The sequence below is a fragment of the Phocoena phocoena genome, chromosome 2, assembly GCF_963924675.1.
Source record: "Phocoena phocoena chromosome 2, mPhoPho1.1, whole genome shotgun sequence".
Lineage (NCBI taxonomy): Eukaryota > Metazoa > Chordata > Mammalia > Artiodactyla > Phocoenidae > Phocoena > Phocoena phocoena.
In genome coordinates this window covers 59418817-59438669 of record NC_089220.1, presented here as the reverse complement: position 1 = coordinate 59438669, position 19853 = coordinate 59418817, and the positions used below count along the sequence as shown (strand labels likewise).

General features: G+C 36.8%; 1 protein-coding gene across 9 annotated transcripts in view; it reads left to right on the top strand.

The window, feature by feature from the left end:
- The window catches only part of MIA2 (MIA SH3 domain ER export factor 2), a 113430-nt gene extending 97539 nt beyond the window's left edge, over positions 1–15891 (top strand). For 6 of the 9 annotated variants that reach the window (XM_065871364.1, XM_065871365.1, XM_065871372.1 and 3 more), the window contains 4 exons: positions 8255–8377; positions 13515–13573; positions 14233–14467; positions 15561–15891. In XM_065871364.1, coding sequence (XP_065727436.1) covers positions 8255–8377; positions 13515–13573; positions 14233–14467; positions 15561–15727 — 584 coding nt within the window. In that variant the 3' untranslated portion in view covers positions 15728–15891. The remainder of the gene's footprint in view (positions 1–8254; positions 8378–13514; positions 13574–14232; positions 14468–15560) is intronic. The other 3 variants (XM_065871373.1, XM_065871369.1, XM_065871368.1) reach the window with 1 other exon arrangement.
- The last annotated feature ends 3962 nt before the right edge of the window (positions 15892–19853 follow it).

Genomic DNA, 19853 nt, shown 5'->3' with positions numbered 1-19853 from the left:
TGGGTTGATTCTTTTATTTTGTATTACTCTTAGCTAATTGGTAAATTAGAACACTGAATAAGGAAGGAGGAGACCTAGGTTTTTATCGTAACACTGATGTTAATTTTTGGTATAATCTTGAGTTTTTCTTTTTATCTCTCACTGTTTTCTCAGCTCTAAAATGTAGACTTGCATAAAATAAGAGATGGCAATAATCTAATCTCCCCCTACCTACATTTTATATTATGTTGAATTATCAGGACTCATGAAGAGTCCTGCTTTCCAGTAATAATTGTGTCTTTAAGATTTTTCTTAAATTTTAAAATATTTTAGTTTAAAACACTTGTGTTAAAAAATAATGACAACGAGGATAACTAAATTTATGAATGATGTGGCCTCCGTAGTTGTTTCAGATTTTCTGTAATTTAGTCCTATTAAGCATACTTTGTAAAATTCATATATTCCCTTAACATGTTAGTACCTGGCCAAAATTAAAAAATTTTTTCTTTCCTTAAGATGAGTAAGCAGAAATAATTTTAAATGATGCTATAATTCCAAGGAATCATTTGTTTTTGCACTGTTAAATACTTCGGGGTGGGGGGAATGTTCTTACCTTATATAGTCAAAAAAGATATACTCTAACTTGTCTTTTTCCTGTATATTATATTTCAGATATTTTTATTACTTAGAGGTTTTGTTAACAGTATAGATCTAGTTTCTTCAAGTGATCAACATTTTATTTTCACTATTTTTAGCTGCAAATCAATCTTTTAATAGACCAATATAGGTTTTAATCATCTTTTCTTCCAAAATTCTGCAGTGTAATGTATATGTTCATCTAACATTCTTTTATGTGTTTATAATTTAGAGTGCATGTTGTAGAGCAAGAATGGTTCAGGTGAAAAAGTATTTGGACTGGAAATTAAGAAATTTGGTTTCTAATCTTCACTCTTTTTAATCGTTTTATGTGTTTTGAAACTTGTTTTATCTCTTTGGACCTCAGTCCTTATATACAGTGAGAGAGATGAACTGAGTGATCTGTGTAATCTGTTTATCTGAGTAGTAGAAAATTTAGTTAGGTAGGGCTTCCCTGGTGGCACAGTGGTTGAGAGTCCGCCTGCCGATGCAGGGGACACGGGTTCGTGCCCCGGTCCAGGAAGATCCCACATGCCGCGGAGCAGCTAGCCCCGTGAGCCATGGCCGCTGAGCCTGCGCATACTCTGAAACGGGAGAGGCCACAACAGTGAGAGGCCCACGTACTGAAAAAAAAAAAGAAAATTTAGTTAAGTATTAATGGTTAATGCTGAATTTGTTAGATAATGTTCAATCTAGTTGGTAGACCAAACAGCGTATTGTAATATGCAATGTTAGTAAAACCAAAGACTATTTACACATTCTTTTCTAAACCTAATTGATGAACACACCTTTTTCAGTTCTTAAAAAATTCTTATTGGGAGATTTCCTGTTCTAGGTCAAGCTACAATTTAATCAAATTGGTAAATGTTGACACCAGTAAGCAGTGATAAGTTATGTTAATACCTAGAGCAACCACCAAAAAAATCCTCAAAAATACTATGGATCAGATAAATCATCATCAGAATAGACATGCTTTTCACGCCCCAAGGGAACATTTCCCAACATTGATCATATCCTGTGCCATGAAACAAACCTTAACAAATTTAAAAGAATTGAAATCATATAGTGTGTTCTCTGACATTGGTGGAATCAAGCTAGAAATGAACTATTGATACATGCAATAATTTGAATAGATCTCAAGGGCATTATGTTGACTAAAAGAAAAATCTCAGAAGGTCACATATTATATGATTTCATGTATATAACATCCTTGAAATGACAAAATCATAGAACTAGAAAACAGATTAGTGAATGCCATGAGTTAGGGATGGAAGGGGGAGGAGAGTGGATGTGACTAAAGGGTAGCATGGAGAGATCTTTTTGGTAATGGAATAGTTCTGTTATCTTGAGTGTGGTGGTGGTTTCACAAATCTACACGTGATAAAATGGCAAGAACTATACACGTTAGTCATAGGACCAATGTTAGTTTCCTGGTTATTATATTGCTCTATATTTGTGAAAGATGTAAACATTTGGGGAAACTGGGTAAAGGGTATGCAGGAACTTTTTGTATTATTTTTGCAGCTCTCTGGGAATCTTTATTTTAAAATCAAAAGTTAAAAAAAAACCTTCTTATCTGGATACAGTACACATAGAGTAAAGTGCAGGTGTTTTAAAGCATATTAACCTGATGATTATTTCACAATTTGAGCACACCCATAAACCAGCATTCAGATTAAGGGACAGTTTTCTGATTATTTTTATTCATCTTATGAATTTAGATAGAAATCTTTACAATTAAAGCAGAAAAAAAGTTCTTGATAAATAATATAAATAATATTCACATATCATAAGTAATCAGAATTAGAATTTTAACAGGAAAATGTTCTGGAAATAACAAGCCCATTATAAATTCTTAATAAATATTGGACTGCAACAAAAAATTAATCAGTGTGACTTACCTTGCTCAGTGTGTCATTCCGTAAGAAGTGGAACTTTATTCTGTGCGGTTCTCATCCTGTTGAAGTTCAGGAGTAGAAAAGCAAATACATGAAAGTGCTTTTTAAAACCTCTCTTTGAATCACAGTAGCTAACATTTGATTGGCAAAGCAAGTCACATGACAGAATTTGGAACCATTGGGCAGGATATATATTCTACCTCTTAAGGACAAGGATACAAGGAAGGGTGAAGAATTGAGGTCATGAATGCAGTCTACCCAGAGGGGTTATACTTTTATAATGTGTTTTCACTTATTATATAACTATCTTTTAAAAAATATATTGGGGTAACATAATTTCTTAGATTTTAAAATTACCTTTTGGAAGAAAGGAATATATGATTTTTCTGTTTAGTTCCACTTAAGTAATTGCCTTGTTTTCTTTGTACTTGCTCTTATTTACAAAGCTGTGCATAGTAATCAATCTTGAAGAGTAATAATTTAAGCAAGTTTTTAGAAAGTCTTAAAACACGATCTCTTAACTCCCATATTTAGTAGTTACTAATACATTTTAAGAGGCATGCATATCAAAATATTCTTATGCTTTTTATAAACTGTAATTAGTAACTATGTTTCAACAATACTAGTAACAAATAATTCAAATAAGAAAAGTAATGCTAGAACTTAAAGGATACTTTTTTGACTGTCAGGGTATGAATCTGCAGGATTCTTGGCTTTTAGTCTTTTAACTGATTCTTGAGAATTATATCTACAAATAATATGTAGTGTGGGTATTAATCAGAGTAATATATTCATGAATCTAACAAGAAAGGTAGTAATTGTGTCTAAGTTCATGTAAATATTTTGTTAGAATTTTAAGTTTAAAAAAAGTAAGAAAACCACAGATACTTTAATGAAAAAAGTTTCAGTTTTTATCATTTTTTCACCCTTTGGTATTCTTGACCTCTCAGTGCCCCTCTTGATCTTTCAGTGCTCTGACTTTAGTGTCCTTCTGTTCCTCTATCTAGCCTCACAGCCTCCTTTTCTAGGAATAGAGAAGTAATAGAGAAGAATGAGAATCTTAATTCTCAGCAGATCTTGTGCTACTTAATGTAGAGAGATATGCATTAAAGGTGAATTATGTCACTTCCCCTCCTTGTACTTTTTTTTTTAATAAATAAATAAATAAACTTATTTATTTTTGGCTGCATTGGGTCTTCATTGTTGCATGTGGGCTTTCTCTAGTTGTGGCCAGCGGGGGCTACTGTTCGTTGCAGTGCGTGGCCTTCTCACTGCGGTGGCTTTTCTTGTTGAGGAGCACAGGCTCTAGCCGCATAGGCTTCAGTAGTTGTGGCACGTGGGCTCAGTAGTTGTGGCGTACGAGCTTAGTTGCTCTGCGGTATGTGGTATCTTCCTGGTCCAGGGATTGAACCCATGTCCCCTGCATTGGCAGGCGGATTCTTAACCACTGCGCCACCAGGGAAGTCCCTGCATCAAGTTTCTTGATGTGCAAGATCATTAACTTGGGATAGGAGAGGAGGGGATTGTCAGAGATTTGGAGGGAGAAAAAGGTACAGAGTAGCCATTTAGGAGAGTGAAGCTGCTTAAATGTCAGTGAAATGTGGTATGATTACAGGGCAATGTTGAATATCTACTTGAAGCTTATGGTCCTAGATTTGAAAGAGAGTAGTCAATACTATGTTTTAATATAGTTTATAATCATAAAAAATTTAATTTATCATTACAGTTACTTTGGGGTGCTTACTTTGTGCCAGATGTTATGTTAAGTGCTTTATATTAATCATTTGAAGAATCTTAAGAGTGTTATTCCCATTTTACAGATTAAGAAACAAAAACATAGATAATATAGCAAAATACTGTATATCACCTCCCAGAATTTACATATTAATATGTTTCATATATATATATGTGTGTGTGTGTGTGTGTGTGTGTGTAGCTGTGTGTGTGTGTGTGTGTGTGTGTGTGAGAGAGAGAGAGAGAGGGAGGGAGAGGGGGAGAGAGAGAATGGGTACATAAAACATAAAATTAAATAGCACACTATATCAGTTGAAATCTATTCTGTTTCCTTTCCGAAGGTCATTACGTTCCTTCTTTCCCAGAGGCAACCACTCATGAGTTTAATGTGTGTAAAGTTACAGTCTATATATGATTTTTTTAAAAAGTATTTTTCTATTTTATCAAGTTTTTATCAGCATATATTCTTGAATTCTTTCCATTTTAATATAAAGTTTATTATTTTAGTTGCTGTATAAATAAATATATGAATATACCACATTATATTTATCCAGTCTTATCCAGTCTCCTCTGATGAACATATACGGTGTTTCCAGTGTTTCACCATTACTAACAATGCTGCAATTAACACTTTTTGTTTTACACATGTGTTCTTTAGAGATGAGTCCAGTTAATGAAATTGCTGGGAAGTAAGATATGTGTAGTTTCGGTTTTAATAAATGTTGCCCTTTGGCCTCAAGAGTAGTTATGTGTGAAGAATTTGAGAGTAGCTATTTCTTCAATACCTGATGTAAAACTTTTTTGAATATTTCCAGCCACATGAGTTAAAAGTTTTCTCATTTTTCTTTCTTTGATTATTTTTTGTAGTTCTTTTATTAGTAGTAAGCTTGAGCCTCTTTTCATATTTATTGATCATTTGTATTTCCTCCCGTAAATTGCCTGATCCATTTCCCTCTTGCTTAATAGGAATTCTTAGTATCCTTTGGATACTAATCTTTTATATTTTGCAAATATTTTCTTAGTTTATTATTATGTATGTTATTGTTATACATCAAAAAACAGTTTTCAAATTTTGTTATAGGTAAGTTAATTTATTTTTATGGAATTTTTGTTTTCTTTAAGACTTATCTTTAGATTAAAAAAATATTCTCTGTTTTCTTCTAGATATTTAAAATTTTCTTTTGATTTTTAAGCCTTTAGTCTGGATTTTATTTTTGTTTTAATGTTTAGTTGGGGAGTTATTTTTTTCCCCATTGGATAGACAGTTGTTTTAATACTGTATATTGGTATATCAATTTGAAATATCACTTTTATCTTAAATGTCCATATTTGCATAGGTCTGTTTCTTAGACATTTTCTCTGTACCATCGGTCTCTTTATTCCAGAGCCATAACCTATCCATATCAATGCTTTTATCAACTACTTCCTGGAAATTTTGCTTTCCATTCCTTTTAAATTCCTTAATCATTAAATTAAACTATTTCTTCACATTCTATGTGAAGATGCTTATTGTACTTGATTAGCAAACAGTATTGAATTAAAAAAAAATTCAAACCCTTTATCCATCTTTATAATTCTCTTCTCAACCATGCTGATGTTCTTGTTATGTGATAGACCCCCAAATTATTAAATTGTTACCCAGAGAACTATTGCAATCCAGGACTTGTTTTGGAATGAAAAGAGATGAATAACACTTTTGTTTGAACTAGACATCTTGAATTTTTTTCTGATTTTTAGTTTACGAAATTGCTTCACAATGCACTGTACATTCCTTCCCACTCTTTTATTCATTTTTTCTCTGATTCTTTTCCTTCTCCCATTATTTCTTTTTAATCAGCTCTTTTCTTAGAAGGGTGGTAGGAAACAAAGGTAAAAAGGCAAAAAAGAAGGGAACCATTCATGTCCTTATTTGTATTTTAGTCTTTGATTAGTCATATGCTTTCTACGTAGTTTTATCTTATTACATTAAATGTGTGTGTGTGTGTGTACATGTACATATACATGTATATATGTATTTGAATTTGACCAGAATACCATTGTTTACTTGTTCATCCTTCCTTATTTTTCTTTCAGGGCAAGCTTTACCTCCTCTGTGATATCATTTCTGACTCCTCTAATCAGAATTAGATAGGCCATCTCTCATATTATTTGTATGCCCTTTTATTTAAGGCATTAATTTATTTGTTTCTGTCACCGTAAGGGCACAGACTGTATCAAAACCAACTTTGTATCACTAATGCCTGGCACATAACAGGAGCTGGTAGATTTAATTATCCCAGAGGAGGGCAATGTGGACATATGATTGATAAAATAGAATACTTGTAGCAAAATTTTGTATTTCTGAGGTTATTGATATTGTGGGGATGTATTTTAGAAGCAAAACAATGATATGGTATCTTGAGAGCTGATTGAGAAAGAGTTGGGAAGTTTTCAGGTTTCCCCATCTTATCCTTATCCCCTTGCCCAGCTCTGCCATTTAATTAATCCCATGTTTAAAGTAGAAAGGGAAAATTCAGTTTAGATCTCAGTGGTTGTTATTGGCCTTTTCTTCCACTGGGCTAATTCATTCAGACCATTGAGACAGCTCTGAAAGGGGGAGGAAATGAGCCTTCAAGACTATCTGGATCTTGCTCTTCTAAGTCACATCCCTTGACCCTTGAGAGCTCATTAAATATAATTCTCTTCATTGACTCTAGTTGTTGCCAGGTGGTATCCTTCGCTTTGTGTTGGAAAGATGTGTCAATAAGGTCCCATGTGGCTGAGTCAGATGACAAGTGACATATCCAACATTGTATGGAGTTCACATTATGAACCACAGCCTGAGACAGTCATGGAAGGTAGTTTGAGGCCATTTGTCTGTATCTATTAGGGTGGGGGAGAGTCACACAGTTTATCCCCTTTGTCCTTTGCCATATTTTTGGAGATTGGCAAATGCCTACTTAATCTATCAAAGTCTACCATCACCTATCGGAGATGAGATAGACTACCTATATTTTTTCAAGAATGATGAGTTCCACAAAGACCCATGAATTATTACCATTTTGTCATTGTAAATGACAAAGGAGGCTGGCTGTAGAAGCACCTCAGAGTCTGTGCCTAAATTTGTGTCTCTCCAGATATCCTTAATCTGAGTATTGTGAACCTTCCATTCCTCTTTTGAGTCAGAGATCTTTCCCTTTAGTCTTGGAGGGATGCTAAATTCCAAAATGTTGAAGTTACTGAAAATTTGATTACTTGATGACCTCAATGATAACTCTTTCTGCTTTGGTGACCATTTCTTTTATCGTTGTCAGTTCTGCTAAATTTCTTGCTATGTTTACAGCATATTCTGTTTTTTCTTTCTTTGCTAGTAGCTAGCTTCTCAAAGCCTTTTTTGATATATTGATGTATCTGCTTCCTTCCACTGTTATTAAAATTGAAAGTTAATATATGTAACTAAATTCTATTCATGTATTCTAATTTACACATAGTAATGGAATCTATCAAACTCCAGGGTAGCATTTATACTTGTGTTTACTGCAAAAGCAAAGTTATTGCCTTTAGTAAAGTGTGTAATTTTCCTAAAATTGTCCACTGTTATCTACCCAGAATATATGTCAGTCTTTTATTTATTTTAAAATTTATTTATTTTTGGCTGCGTTGGGTCCTTGTTGCTGCACGCTGGCTTTCTCTAGTTGTGGCGAGTGGGGGCTACTCTTGGTTGCGGTGCGTGGGCTTCTCATTGCTGTGGCTTCTCTCATTGCAGAGCACGGGCTCTAGGCGTGCAGGCCTCAGTAGTTGTGGCTCACGGGCTTAGTTGCTCCGCGGCATGTGGGATCTTCCCAGACCAGGGCTCAAGCCCGTGTCCCGGGCATTGGCAGGCGGATTCTTAACCATTACACCACCAGGGAAGTCCCTGTGTCACTCTTTTAGAAAGAAAGAAAAATATCTACATTCATTATATGAAACTTAAGGAAACTCGATTTATTTTTATCGTAATGAAGGTATTTTAAAAACGTGTTTTCTAGGCCAACCGTATCCTGATCCAGTTCTTCCTCCACAAAGGCAAGACAGATTTTATTCTAATTCTGGTAGACTTTCTGGACCAGCAGAACTCAGAAGTTTTAATATGCCATCTTTGGATAAAACGGGTAAGAAATACTTGTGTGTATGTGTTTTTTAATAATGGTGGCATACTAAAGAATGGGAAGCTGCATAAAGGACTAATATAATTGTGATCTCTGCTTAGCTCTTAAGGCCACAGTCTCTTTCCTGAGAACTTCCTGGTTTTATGTTTCTTGTTATTTTGTACACATCCATGGCGTCTGCACATATGTTGGTGGTTGGTTTGGGCACCACTGTAATGAGTTTACTATATGAACCCAAGATGGTAAATTTTACTGTGTTCCGTGATTAATTTTCTAGTTTTTCCAGTCCACTGACATATATCCTGTTTAGTAATTAGGGAAATTAGGCTGGTGTGAATGGATATGTTACAGTCTACCAGAAAAATAATTTGAGTGCATACTCTGTTGATGGGTTAATCAATTACCTTGTTTAAACCTTTCATGCTTAGGTAGATTTAAATTTTACTGAGCAATCAACTATTTGTCAGGGGCTCTTTTTCTTAAACCACTTCACAGCAACCCATTGAAGTTGGGAAATATATATATCCAGTGAATCTATTAGAAGTACATAACATTAAGGAAATAAAAAGATTAAAAGTAAGTGGAAAATTAAACTTTATGAGTTGAAGGTTTCTTCAGGAAAGGGTATATATTTTAGGGGAGGCATTTATCCAGTTGAAACATGTATTATTTTAGAAACTCATTCTTCTCTGAATAATAAGGCAAAAAAGCAGACCTGTGGCCTGTTTTTCTGTTATTATAATTAAGTTAATTATTTCTAATTGTTTGGCTTTTGAAATTGTTTTCCCTCGTTAATTCAAGCTTAATGGAATGAAAGTACATGTATGATTGAACATCTGTTTCTAAACTAATGCTATTTAAAATTTTTCACATGTCCATTTTTTTTTGTAATAGAACAGTATCCAATTTAGCAAATAATTTTAAAGTGCTTTCTGTTTGGAAGGTAGCCTGCATGACGTGGTAGGTAATATAATTACAGTAAAGTATAGTTTTTAGCTGTAAGAAGCTAATAATTAAATAGGAGAGAAGGACAAATATATATGCTTAACTAATACTGGTTAGAATAGTAAGTCCTATGAGAGAATATGTTATGTTCACAGAAAGGGAGAGCTCCTATATAGTTGAAGGATAAAGGAAAACTCCATGAAGGAGGTGGCATCTGAGCTGCTTTTGAGGGAATTTGAAAAATTAGTTAAGAGGTAAGGGTCTGTGCTAGTAATAATGAACAGTATAAGCAAAAACAAAAGAGCATGAGTTATTGATGGAGAATGGCTGTAAAACTGAGCTATTAATCCCCTGATACAAGATCTTAAGAGGGTTAAATGAGTTAATGTGTGTGGAAGTATTTTGTAAATAGAAAAATTTCTGTATATGTTATTATTGGTTTATCAGTTTATGGTATTTACATGAAGGAGAGTGGTGAGAGATAGGTTGATACATTAACTTAGCACTAGTGCTCAGTAAATGTTTATTGAATGAAATGAATTATCTCATTTAATCTTCACAATGAACCTATAAAGTAGATGCTATTATTCTGATTTTACAGATGAAGAAACCAAAGCTCAAAAAGGTGCTCACGGTCTCAGGTAGGAGGTATTAGAGCCAGGATTTGATCCCATGTCTGTATGACTCCAGAGCCATTGTCTTGATCCCTGTACTGAAATGAGAGGGTAGTGGATCAATTTAGTGCACCAACCCTGCCATTGATGCACTAAATACCTATAGAATGCTTACTGTATGATAGGCAGTATGGTAGCTGCTATATTTCAGTGGTGAATAGGTCAGCATTCCTTATACCTTGAGGTCTAGTAAAGGTCTGTAGGCAGTTGCACTATATAGTGACAAAAGTAATGAGTGCAAAATGTTATGGGAGCATATGGGCTACTAGCCAGTAACCCAGATGGGAGGTAGTGGTATTTTTCTTTTTTTGTAAATTTATTTTATTTATTTTTTGGCTGTGTTGGGTCTTCGCTGCTGCACACGGGCTTTTCTCTAGTTGCGCGAGCGGGGGCTACTTTTCGTTGCAGTGTGTGGGCTTCTCATTGTGGTGGCTTCTTGTTGCAGAGCGTGGGCTCTAGGCGTGTGGGCTTCAGTAGTTGTGGCACGTAGGCTCAGTAGTTGTGGCTCACGGACTCTAGAGCACAGGCTCAGTAGTTGTGGCACATGGGCTTAGTTGCTCCGCGGCATGTGGGATCTTCCCAGACCAGGGATTGAACCCATGTCTCCTGCATTGGCAGGCGGATTCTCAACCGCTGCACCACCAGGGAAGCCCTAGGTGGCGGTATTTTGAATGTGGGATTGTCAAGAAAATCTTTTTGGAGGAAGTGACGTATAAGCTGAGAATTAAAGGAGAAATTAGCTGGGCCAAAGTGATGTTGATAATGTTTTGGGAGAAAAGAATAGCATCTTTAAAGACTTAGAATTAAGAATGCCTCTTAAATTATGGCTGCAACATGGAGTGGAAGGTGCACGTCAGGAAATATTGAAACAAGTAGTGAAGAGGTAAACAGTGCATAAAGTTTTCAAGGACCTGCAAACCTGTTCAGAAATATTGGACTTATTTGCAGGATAATAGGAACACATTAAAGGACTTTAAACAGAGAAATAATCAGATCAGATCTGCATTTAGAGAAATTGCTCTGGTTACATTATGGGGAATAGATTGGAGGGTGCGGTTAAAGGTTGGAAGGAGGGTAACTTTTTTTTTTTTTTTTTGCTCGGTACGCGGGCCTCTCACTGCTGTGGCCTCTCCCGTTGCGGACCACAGGCTCCGGACGCGCAGGCTCAGCGGCCATGGCTCACGGGCCCAGCCGCTCTGCGGCATGCAGGATCCTCCCGGACTGGGGAACGAACCCGTGTCCCCTGCATCGGCAGGCGGACTCTCAACCACTGCACCACCAGGGAAGCCCAGGAGGGTAACTTTTTAGGGGACTGTGACAAGTCTACAGGGTTGATGGTGGTGACTTAGCAGAGCAGATAGATGTGAACAGACACAGAAAAGATAGAATTGGGAGGACTTAAGATTGAAGGCATGTGGTAGTGAGGGAGGAGGAGGAGTCTTGGCTGATGCTCAGGTTCTTGGCTAGGGCACTTGGACCATTCATTGTTCAGAGACAAGGAACAAGGAGCAGCAGAACATTTGACAGGAAAGGTTATAAGTTACATTTTGAACTTACAGACTTAGCTGCACCTGTGATACACCTGCACTACTATTCAAGTAGGCATTTCAGGCTCTGAAGTCCTGGGGGAAATATCTAGATCTGAATTATACATCTGGAAGTCTGTAGTGATATACATCAAATTAAAGCTGTAGGAGTGGATGAGATTTCTCAAGGCAAGAATGAGAAGAGAGTAGGGCTGAGGGTGGAACTCTGAGGAGACACCACTGAGGAGTAGTGGAGCTCACCGAGGGGACTGAGAAGGAGCAGCTAGAAAGGAGAGGTAGAGAGGGTGCCATCCCAGTAGTTGAAGGCTGAGAGGACTTAAAGAGGGAGGGATTAGTCAACGATGGTGAGAAATAAAATTAAATGAGGGGGCTTCCCTGGTGGCGCAGTGGTTGAGAGTCCGCCTGCCGATGCAGGGGACACGGGTTCGTGCCCCGGTCCGGGAAGATCCCACATGCCGCGGAGCGGCTGGGCCCGTGAGCCATGGCCGCTGAGCCTGCACGTCCGGAGCCTGTGCTCCGCAACGGGAGAGGCCACAACAGTGAGAGGCCCGCGTAGAGCAAACAAATAAACAAATTAAATGAGGACTAAAAGTTCTATTTTAATTTAGCAAAAAAAGAGACTTTTCTACCTTGGGGGAGGTAACTTCAGTGGAGCAGTGGATGTTGCACCTAGATTGCACTACGGTGAGGACAAAATGGGAGGCATTCTGAATAATATATATAGAACAGTTTTTCACTGTGAAGGGGAGAGCTAGCTGTAAGGGGGTGCTTCTCTTTTTCTGTCTTATTTTAAAATAGTAGTTGGGAGAGACCTGCTGATAGGATGGGTCTAGCCGAAAGGGTGGAGGGAGGCAACAGAGAGAGGAAGATCCCTGGGGAAGCTGGAGGAGGGGGACTCAGTACAGAATCAGGGTCTTAGATTGTCTAGAAGAATCCTTTCCCATGATAATAGGAAGTAAGATCATAGGAATATAGTGGCTGATACATTGATATGTTTGACTACAAAAAGTTAAGGGAGTTTCTAAGTGACTGGTGTAGTAGGTTTGAGGAGAATGGAGGTTTCAAATTGAAGGGAAAACTGGCTTAGAAGATGCAGAAGGAAGGCTAGGCAATAGGCAGCTGGAAATGTGGCTGGAGGTCTGCCAGCCTGGAGTGGAGACAGTCTACATGGCTCTGTGGTGTAGTTTACCCCCCACAAGTGCTAAGTGGCTCAGGTATAGGCAGAGTGGAAGTAGAGAGTTGAATTAATCCAGGGCTGAATGTTGTCAAGCACATGTGAAAAATGGCCAATAGGATAAGGACACTAGTGACGGGCTGTTAGTGATGGAGTTTGAAGTCTGTTAATTAGGGAAGGAAATGAAGAAAGGAGGAAACTGAGAGATCAGAGGACTGGAAGCTTCAGTGAAATCCAAGGACAGGTATAGCGGGAGTAACTAAATAAGAAGGCTAGGAGAGGTAGGTGGTCATGGTCAGAGAGAGGGTTATTTGAATTTCTGTTCTTAGAGCCTGAGCAGTTCTTGATGATAAAGTCCAGAAACATTTATTTTGAAACAGTGGCTAATCCAATTGTTAGTCTGTGTTACATGATGGAGGAATAAGGAAGGAAAGATGAGAGGGAAGAAGGGAGGAAGAAAGGAAAGGAAAGAAGTAAGGCGGGAGGAAAATGAAGGAAGAAAGGAAACAAGGAAGGCAGGAGAAATATGAAGGAAGGTGGGAGGGAGAGGGATGCTACCTCCTGGAAGCTTCCTTAATGATGCTCCTTTCAGGATTGCCTAGGCACAGGATAGGGAAACCACAGTCACATGCCTTTGCAGAACTCGTGAGTCTGCCAAAATTTCCAGGGACCTCAAGCTGTTCTTGTGGCCCTAATACAGGATACTGGTGTCAAGCTGGTTGTCAGTGTCCTTTGTGATCTCTTGATCTAAGAATGGAGCGATAAATCATGTGTTTTCACGGTTTAACTTTTATGTCTAGATGGGCCAGTGTCTTCAGAAATGGAATCCAGTAGAAATGATAGCAAAGATGATCTTGGAGTAAGTATTGAAAGTGGAATTTTATCCATGTATTCAGGATCTTTCTAATCTCTTGGTTTACTAGAATAGAAATTTAGCTAGCCATCTAGTTTTTGATTAAAAGCTGCTTTTTTCTTTTCCACAAATATACTTCGTACTTAACATTATAGCTATTTCCTTTCTGGATTGTACCCTATGGTGATAAAGTACAAGGTACAGACTTGAGGTTTGATTTAGTTTATATAGTTAAACAAGAACTTGAATTTTCCCCCTTGGATTTTTATTTTAATGTTTTAAAGTATGTTTTCTGTTTACTGCGCTTACAGTCTTGGTTTTTGGTCACCTTGGAAATATTAACATAAGCATCATCTCTTTTTCTCAGTATATGCTTGATAAAAGAAATGTATATTTTGGTACTCTTGGACTATTCTTATGTTTTATCTTTAGCCAGATTATTACTTTGTTGGTTAAAACTGTTTTCTGTTGAGTTAATAAAATATTCATGATAGCTAAAATTCATCTGATGTAGAAAACCGAATATTTCTCTGGAGCCTTTTAGGATATCATAGACTGCTTTCTGCCTAGGTGCCTAGATGCTTTCTTCTAAGCCTAAGCTTTTCAGGAAAACTATTGCAAATTTTGCTGTTGGTTAATGACTGCCATTTGTCAATTTGCTGTAGAATTTAAACGTGCCTGATTCATCTCATCCCATTGAAAATGAAGCACCTGGCCCTGGCTTGGTTCCTCCACCTCACCCTCCAATCAGAGGCCCATTGTTTCCAATGGGTACAAGGGGCCCTTTCATTAGAAGGGGTCCTCCTTTTCCTCCACCTCCTCCAGGGAGCATGTACGGCGCTTCCCGCGATTATTTTCCACCAAGGGATTTCCCTGGCCCAGCACCTCCTCTATTTGCAAGTATGCTTTTTTTTTTAAGCTTAATATGTCTTATAGAGTAGATCAGAAATATTAATTTTACTTTCTATTCATGTAGTAATACAGTGGAGGAAAATTTTTCTCAGCTTCTGTGAGTGTGCCGTTACTTTTCCAGATTGGGAAGATAGCCAGCCATCAGTAATGAGGCCTCATCAATAATGAGGCTTCAACTTGATTCGTCTTAATAATGTGGAATTATTTCTATGATTCAGTAATCAAGAAAATCATTGGCTCTTTGCAGCAGTCTTATGTTAAGACTAAAATTGTTTATATCTTATTTGATAGAAATTGGGTACTCTGTCAATTAGTAAAAGTAATTTCAATTTATATTTTTGCATTAAAATCACTGGATAAAGTATTTTTTAAAATCTTTTTTCATAAGTAGCTCCCATGCAGTCTTATTTGTTTAAAACCTAAAATGTGTTTATCGTGTTTGGACTAATTGTTGAATTTATTGAAATTCCTTATAGCCTCACATACGAAAAACGGAATAGTTATTGCTTTTATGTCTATGCATTGCCATTTAGAACTATAGGTTTCAGCAGAATAAGTACAGGGTTACCAAACACTAGGAAAAAGCCTATCATTTGCCTAATATAGTCATTCCTTCCCTCATTCCGCCTCTATTTTTAAAGTTTAAGGTGAATTAAAATGAATTTTAATTGGGAAATTTAAAGACAGTTTTTGACATAACTGGAAATATTTTAGGATAGTATCAAATTAGACTTGAGTTTTAAGTCTCGTGAAAATTATATTACATGAAAGCTTTTTTTAGAGTAAGTTTTACTAGATTTTGAAATAATTGTTCTCCTTTTCAAAAAGTGTTAAGATGTTAGATTTTCATAGGACAAAAAAGTTGCACCTAGATTAATGATATTCCCTTTAATCGCATGTAGTTGAAGAGAATATGTGTTGCTCAATGTTGTAAAAATTCATTTGTTAGATCAGGTAATTATTCTGGTGTCAACTTTTGAAAATAAAGATAGGTACTAGCAGTTATAAGCTAATGATTTACTGGGGCTGCAGTACAGGTGCTGAAAGTTAAAAAATGTCTTTTACCAATCTCTTTGAACAGTGAGAAATGTCTATCCACCAAGAGGTTTTCCTCATTATCTTCCCCCAAGAGCTGGATTTTTCCCTCCACCCCCGCATCCTGAAAGTAGAAGTGAGTTCCCATCAGGGCTGATTCCGCCCTCAAATGAGCCTACTACTGAACATCCAGAACCACAGCAAGAAACTTGACAATATTGTTGGGTCTTTCCTCAAAAGTAATTTTGACTTCTCTCTCATTTTCAGTTTAAGTAACTGCTGTTACTTAAGTGATTATATTTTTGCTCAAATTGAAGCTTATTGGAATTATAATTCTCAGGATAGTATTTTGTAAATAAAGATGATTTAAATATGAATCTTATGAGTAAATTATTTCCATCTTATTTTATTCTAGATAGTATAATTATTTTAATTTAACACATCCACTATCACATAAACAATAATGAGAGTTTTATATATGTAATCTTGCAGTTGGGGATAATTTGAACTCCAAAGGCTGTGTCTTTATTCCAAGAACTGTATTTACTATGGTTGTAGACAAATGTGAAAGTAACTTTATGCTTAATTAAATAAATATTAATTGATTTAAAGACTTGTTTGGCATTGATAATAATAAAATCAGCTAGTTTTTTTTATAAATATGGCTCCATTAGTTAGTTTCTTTACTTCTGCCGATAGCTTTGAGGCTCAAAACTAATGCTTTATATAGGTCTTTCCCATTCAGTTATCTTAACCAAAAATGTGTTCTCTTTCTTGCAAATAGACATGAACGACCCAAAGCAACAAATTAATACTCTTAAAAGTCAAAGTTCACTGTATTTTAAAGAAAACCAGGATATTGTCTAATGGCAAATTTCAGAATTTGAATCTTCTTAGTTCATTCACTGATTTCCTATGGCGTTTTCTTTTTCTTCTTGTTTTTCTCTTCATTTGTAAGATATTTACTGTTTTTAGTGGGGAATGTTGAGATTTACTATAAGGTAACTGTATTGAGGCAGTGTGTCATTTTGAGCTTTGGACTCAGTATCTTTAGAATGTCTCTCTAACTCATGTTTGTGTTCTATTATTAGTCATCTGGCACATTAGTATGATTATGAAAGGAAAGGCAATTAAGTATAGGTAATAAATATTATACTATTTATGTACAGAAAATAGGCTAAATAGGCTTAGAAAAAAGGCTAAAAAGAAAGGATCTGTGTGAAATGCCTGGGTAAAATAACGAGTAGAATGAGGATTATAAAAACATCATTACATTTGGTGTTAAAAGCCAGATTTCAGGGGGAAATAGACTATTTTTTCAAGTTGGAAAGTGAAAGAAAGAAGAGCAACGAAAGAGGAGTGATGTAGAATGCTCCAATCAAGTAAAATTTTTTTGTTTGCCCTGGGATAGGGGAGACTTGTCTTGGGTTAAGACAGAAGAGGAGAGAGGGGAAGGCAAACAAACATTAGTAGAGAGAGTGGTAATAAACTGAGAGGCAGAATCGTAGAGGAGGCAAGGAGAGCATTGGATGAGAGCATGGTGGAAGGCAAGAAGACTTGATATGGGCTGACTGGTCTAAAATACTTTGGGATTCCAGAATAAAGGAACATAATTAGTTTTAAAGTATATTTTATTAAAGTAATATAAACAAATGGGAATAAATCAAATGATAGTATTTTAGAATGAATAGCAAGTTTTCTCTATTTACTCTTTATCCCCATTTATACATCCTAGTCAGTTTCTCTTTTTAATTCTTATTTTCCTTTTCAATTCTGATGATTTTAGAATTTTAGAAGATATCTTATACCTCTAATCTCTGATTTATCAACTTAATTTATTAAATTTATCAGTTTGTATATTGATTCCTTGAGATGAAAAAGTGGGACTTAATGCACTTGTATTATTACCATCCACATTTTCCTTTCCTCTTCATGTTTGATGTTTATCCAAATTAAAGTTTTCTATTGTTGCCTTTGTAATTTTTAATATATTTAAACCCTATTAGTATCCCTTCTCTTTATTCCACTTCCCTTCTTCCCCTACCCTGGCCAAAATCCTATTTTCTCTTAGCTATACATTTATATTTTCAAGGTTGCTAATAATTATATTATGCCTACAAGCATAACCTGTCTTCTTTTTTTTTTAAACTGAAGTATAGTTGATTTACAAGCATAACCTACTTTCTGTACTTGGCGCACAGTTGATCTAAAATTTGAAAATCAGGGACTTCTCTGGTGGTCCAGTGGTAAAGAATCTGCCTTGCAATACAGGGGACGCCAGTTCGATCCTTGGTCAGGAAACTAGGATCCCACATGCTGTGGGGCAAATAAGCCCACGCACTGCAACTACTGAGCTCGTGCGCCTCAACTAGAGAGCCCGAGTGCCTCAACTACAGAGCCCACGCGCCCTGGAGCCTGTGCGCCACAACCAGAGAAGAGAAAACCTGCACGCCACAACTAGAGAGAAGACTGCGCGCTGCAATGAAAGATCCTGCATGCCTCAATGAAGGTCCCGTGTGCTGCAAGTAAGATCTGACGCAGCCAAAAATAAATAAATAAATAATAAATAAATCTTTCAAAAAATAAAATAAAATTTGAAAATCGTAAGTAGCATTTATAACATTATCATCATTAAATGTTGTTCACCAGCAGGCCAAATCATATACAGTTAACCCTTGAACAACATAGGTTTGAACTGTGCAGGTCCACTTATACCCAGATGTTTTTTAATAGTAAATACTACGGTATTACACAATCCATGGCTGGTTGCAATTTGCAGATGCAGAACCTCGGATATGGAGGAACCTTGAATATGGAGGAACTGCGGATAAGGAGTGCTGACTATAGGTTATACATAGATTTTCAACTGCATGGAAGGTCGGCACCCTTAACTGCCCCCCACCCCTGCCACCCACATTGTTTAAGGGTCAACTGTACAAAGTTTGCATTTCCTTCTCTATGAATGCCAGTATCATAATTTCTGGGCCACTCTGAAGAGCCTGTTTTTTAAACATCAGGGTCAAATGAGTAATTTTTTCTTACCTATTCTCTCTTCCCCCGTTTACCAATAATATCCTAAAATAATGACATATTTTGGTTAGTTTTATACTTGGGCCAAGAATACAATCCCCTGCCCACTTTCCTAATGTAGTTTTTTTCCCCCCTCATATTATTTGCCATTATCATACCCTAATTAAAAAAATTCCCTTTCATATCTTTTCTGTTGGATATATTATTCCATATGCATTTGTTAAAGACTTTTATTTTGCAGGCTTTTGTCCTCCTGCTGCAAACCACACTGGTGCTCTCTAGGCCTGGGAATAGAGCCTGCGTTTTAACTGATTTCTTGGGGTTGCTCCTGTTTTATAAACCCTCTATCTTGCCGTTTTTTAAATTTAAGTCTTTTGTTTTGCTGGAGTTCACAAGTAATTTCCTAGGAAAGGATGTAGGGAATGTAAAATTTGTGAATCCTTGCATGTCTGAAAATTCAGCCCTCCAACCCCTTTTTTGGGGTTAGTTTATATGGGTATAGAATTCTGTGTCAGAATTTTGAATGTATTGTTCTTTTAATATCAGTTAAGTAGCATCAGTATATTGTAATATCTGTTGTTGCTGATGAGAAGTTTGAAGGGAATTTGATTCTTCTCTCTTTGTTGGTGACCTTTTTCCTGTGGAAACTTTTAGGATTTTTTTCTTTATCCTTGGTATTCTAAAAAATCACAGTTTGATGCATCTACAAGTGAGACTTTTTTCACTCATTTTTGTGTTCGGGTCCTCTGAGAAGCAGATTCTAAGATGTAATTAGACATAAAGAGATTTATTTAGGGAGAACACCTGTGAAGGATTAAGGGGTGAGAATGCAGAATGAGGTGGAGAAAACCTTCAAACTGTGGTTCAGATCGACATCTGTGAAAAGAGAGAAGGGCAGGAAGGAAGGTTGGGTAGGAAGAGCCTCAGATGACAGTGCCGCTCCGAGAAAGCCCGAGCTGGGGCAGTGGCAGTCCCCAGGGCAGAGACGGCCTATTAGAAGGGTTCCTCATTGGGTAGGAATGGTCTGCTCTAGTACCCCTGCGTGTTCTTCCTTGCCAGAAGCAGACACCAGGGAGGACCTGGGCTTGGCATGAATGCTGAAGCTGCATTGGCCAGAGGCTGTCAGCTAACTAGACTCCTCACAGCAATCTCTCTCCTGGGGGCATATTTGACTTGTGCACTCCTGGCTCCCACATTGTTAGGCACATAAACTCTGAAGACTCATGTCTCACATCCTAAAACCCTGGGAAATTCTTTATCTTTGGTAAATTCCTTTTCTCTCATAATTTTCCTCTCTCTCTTTCCTTTT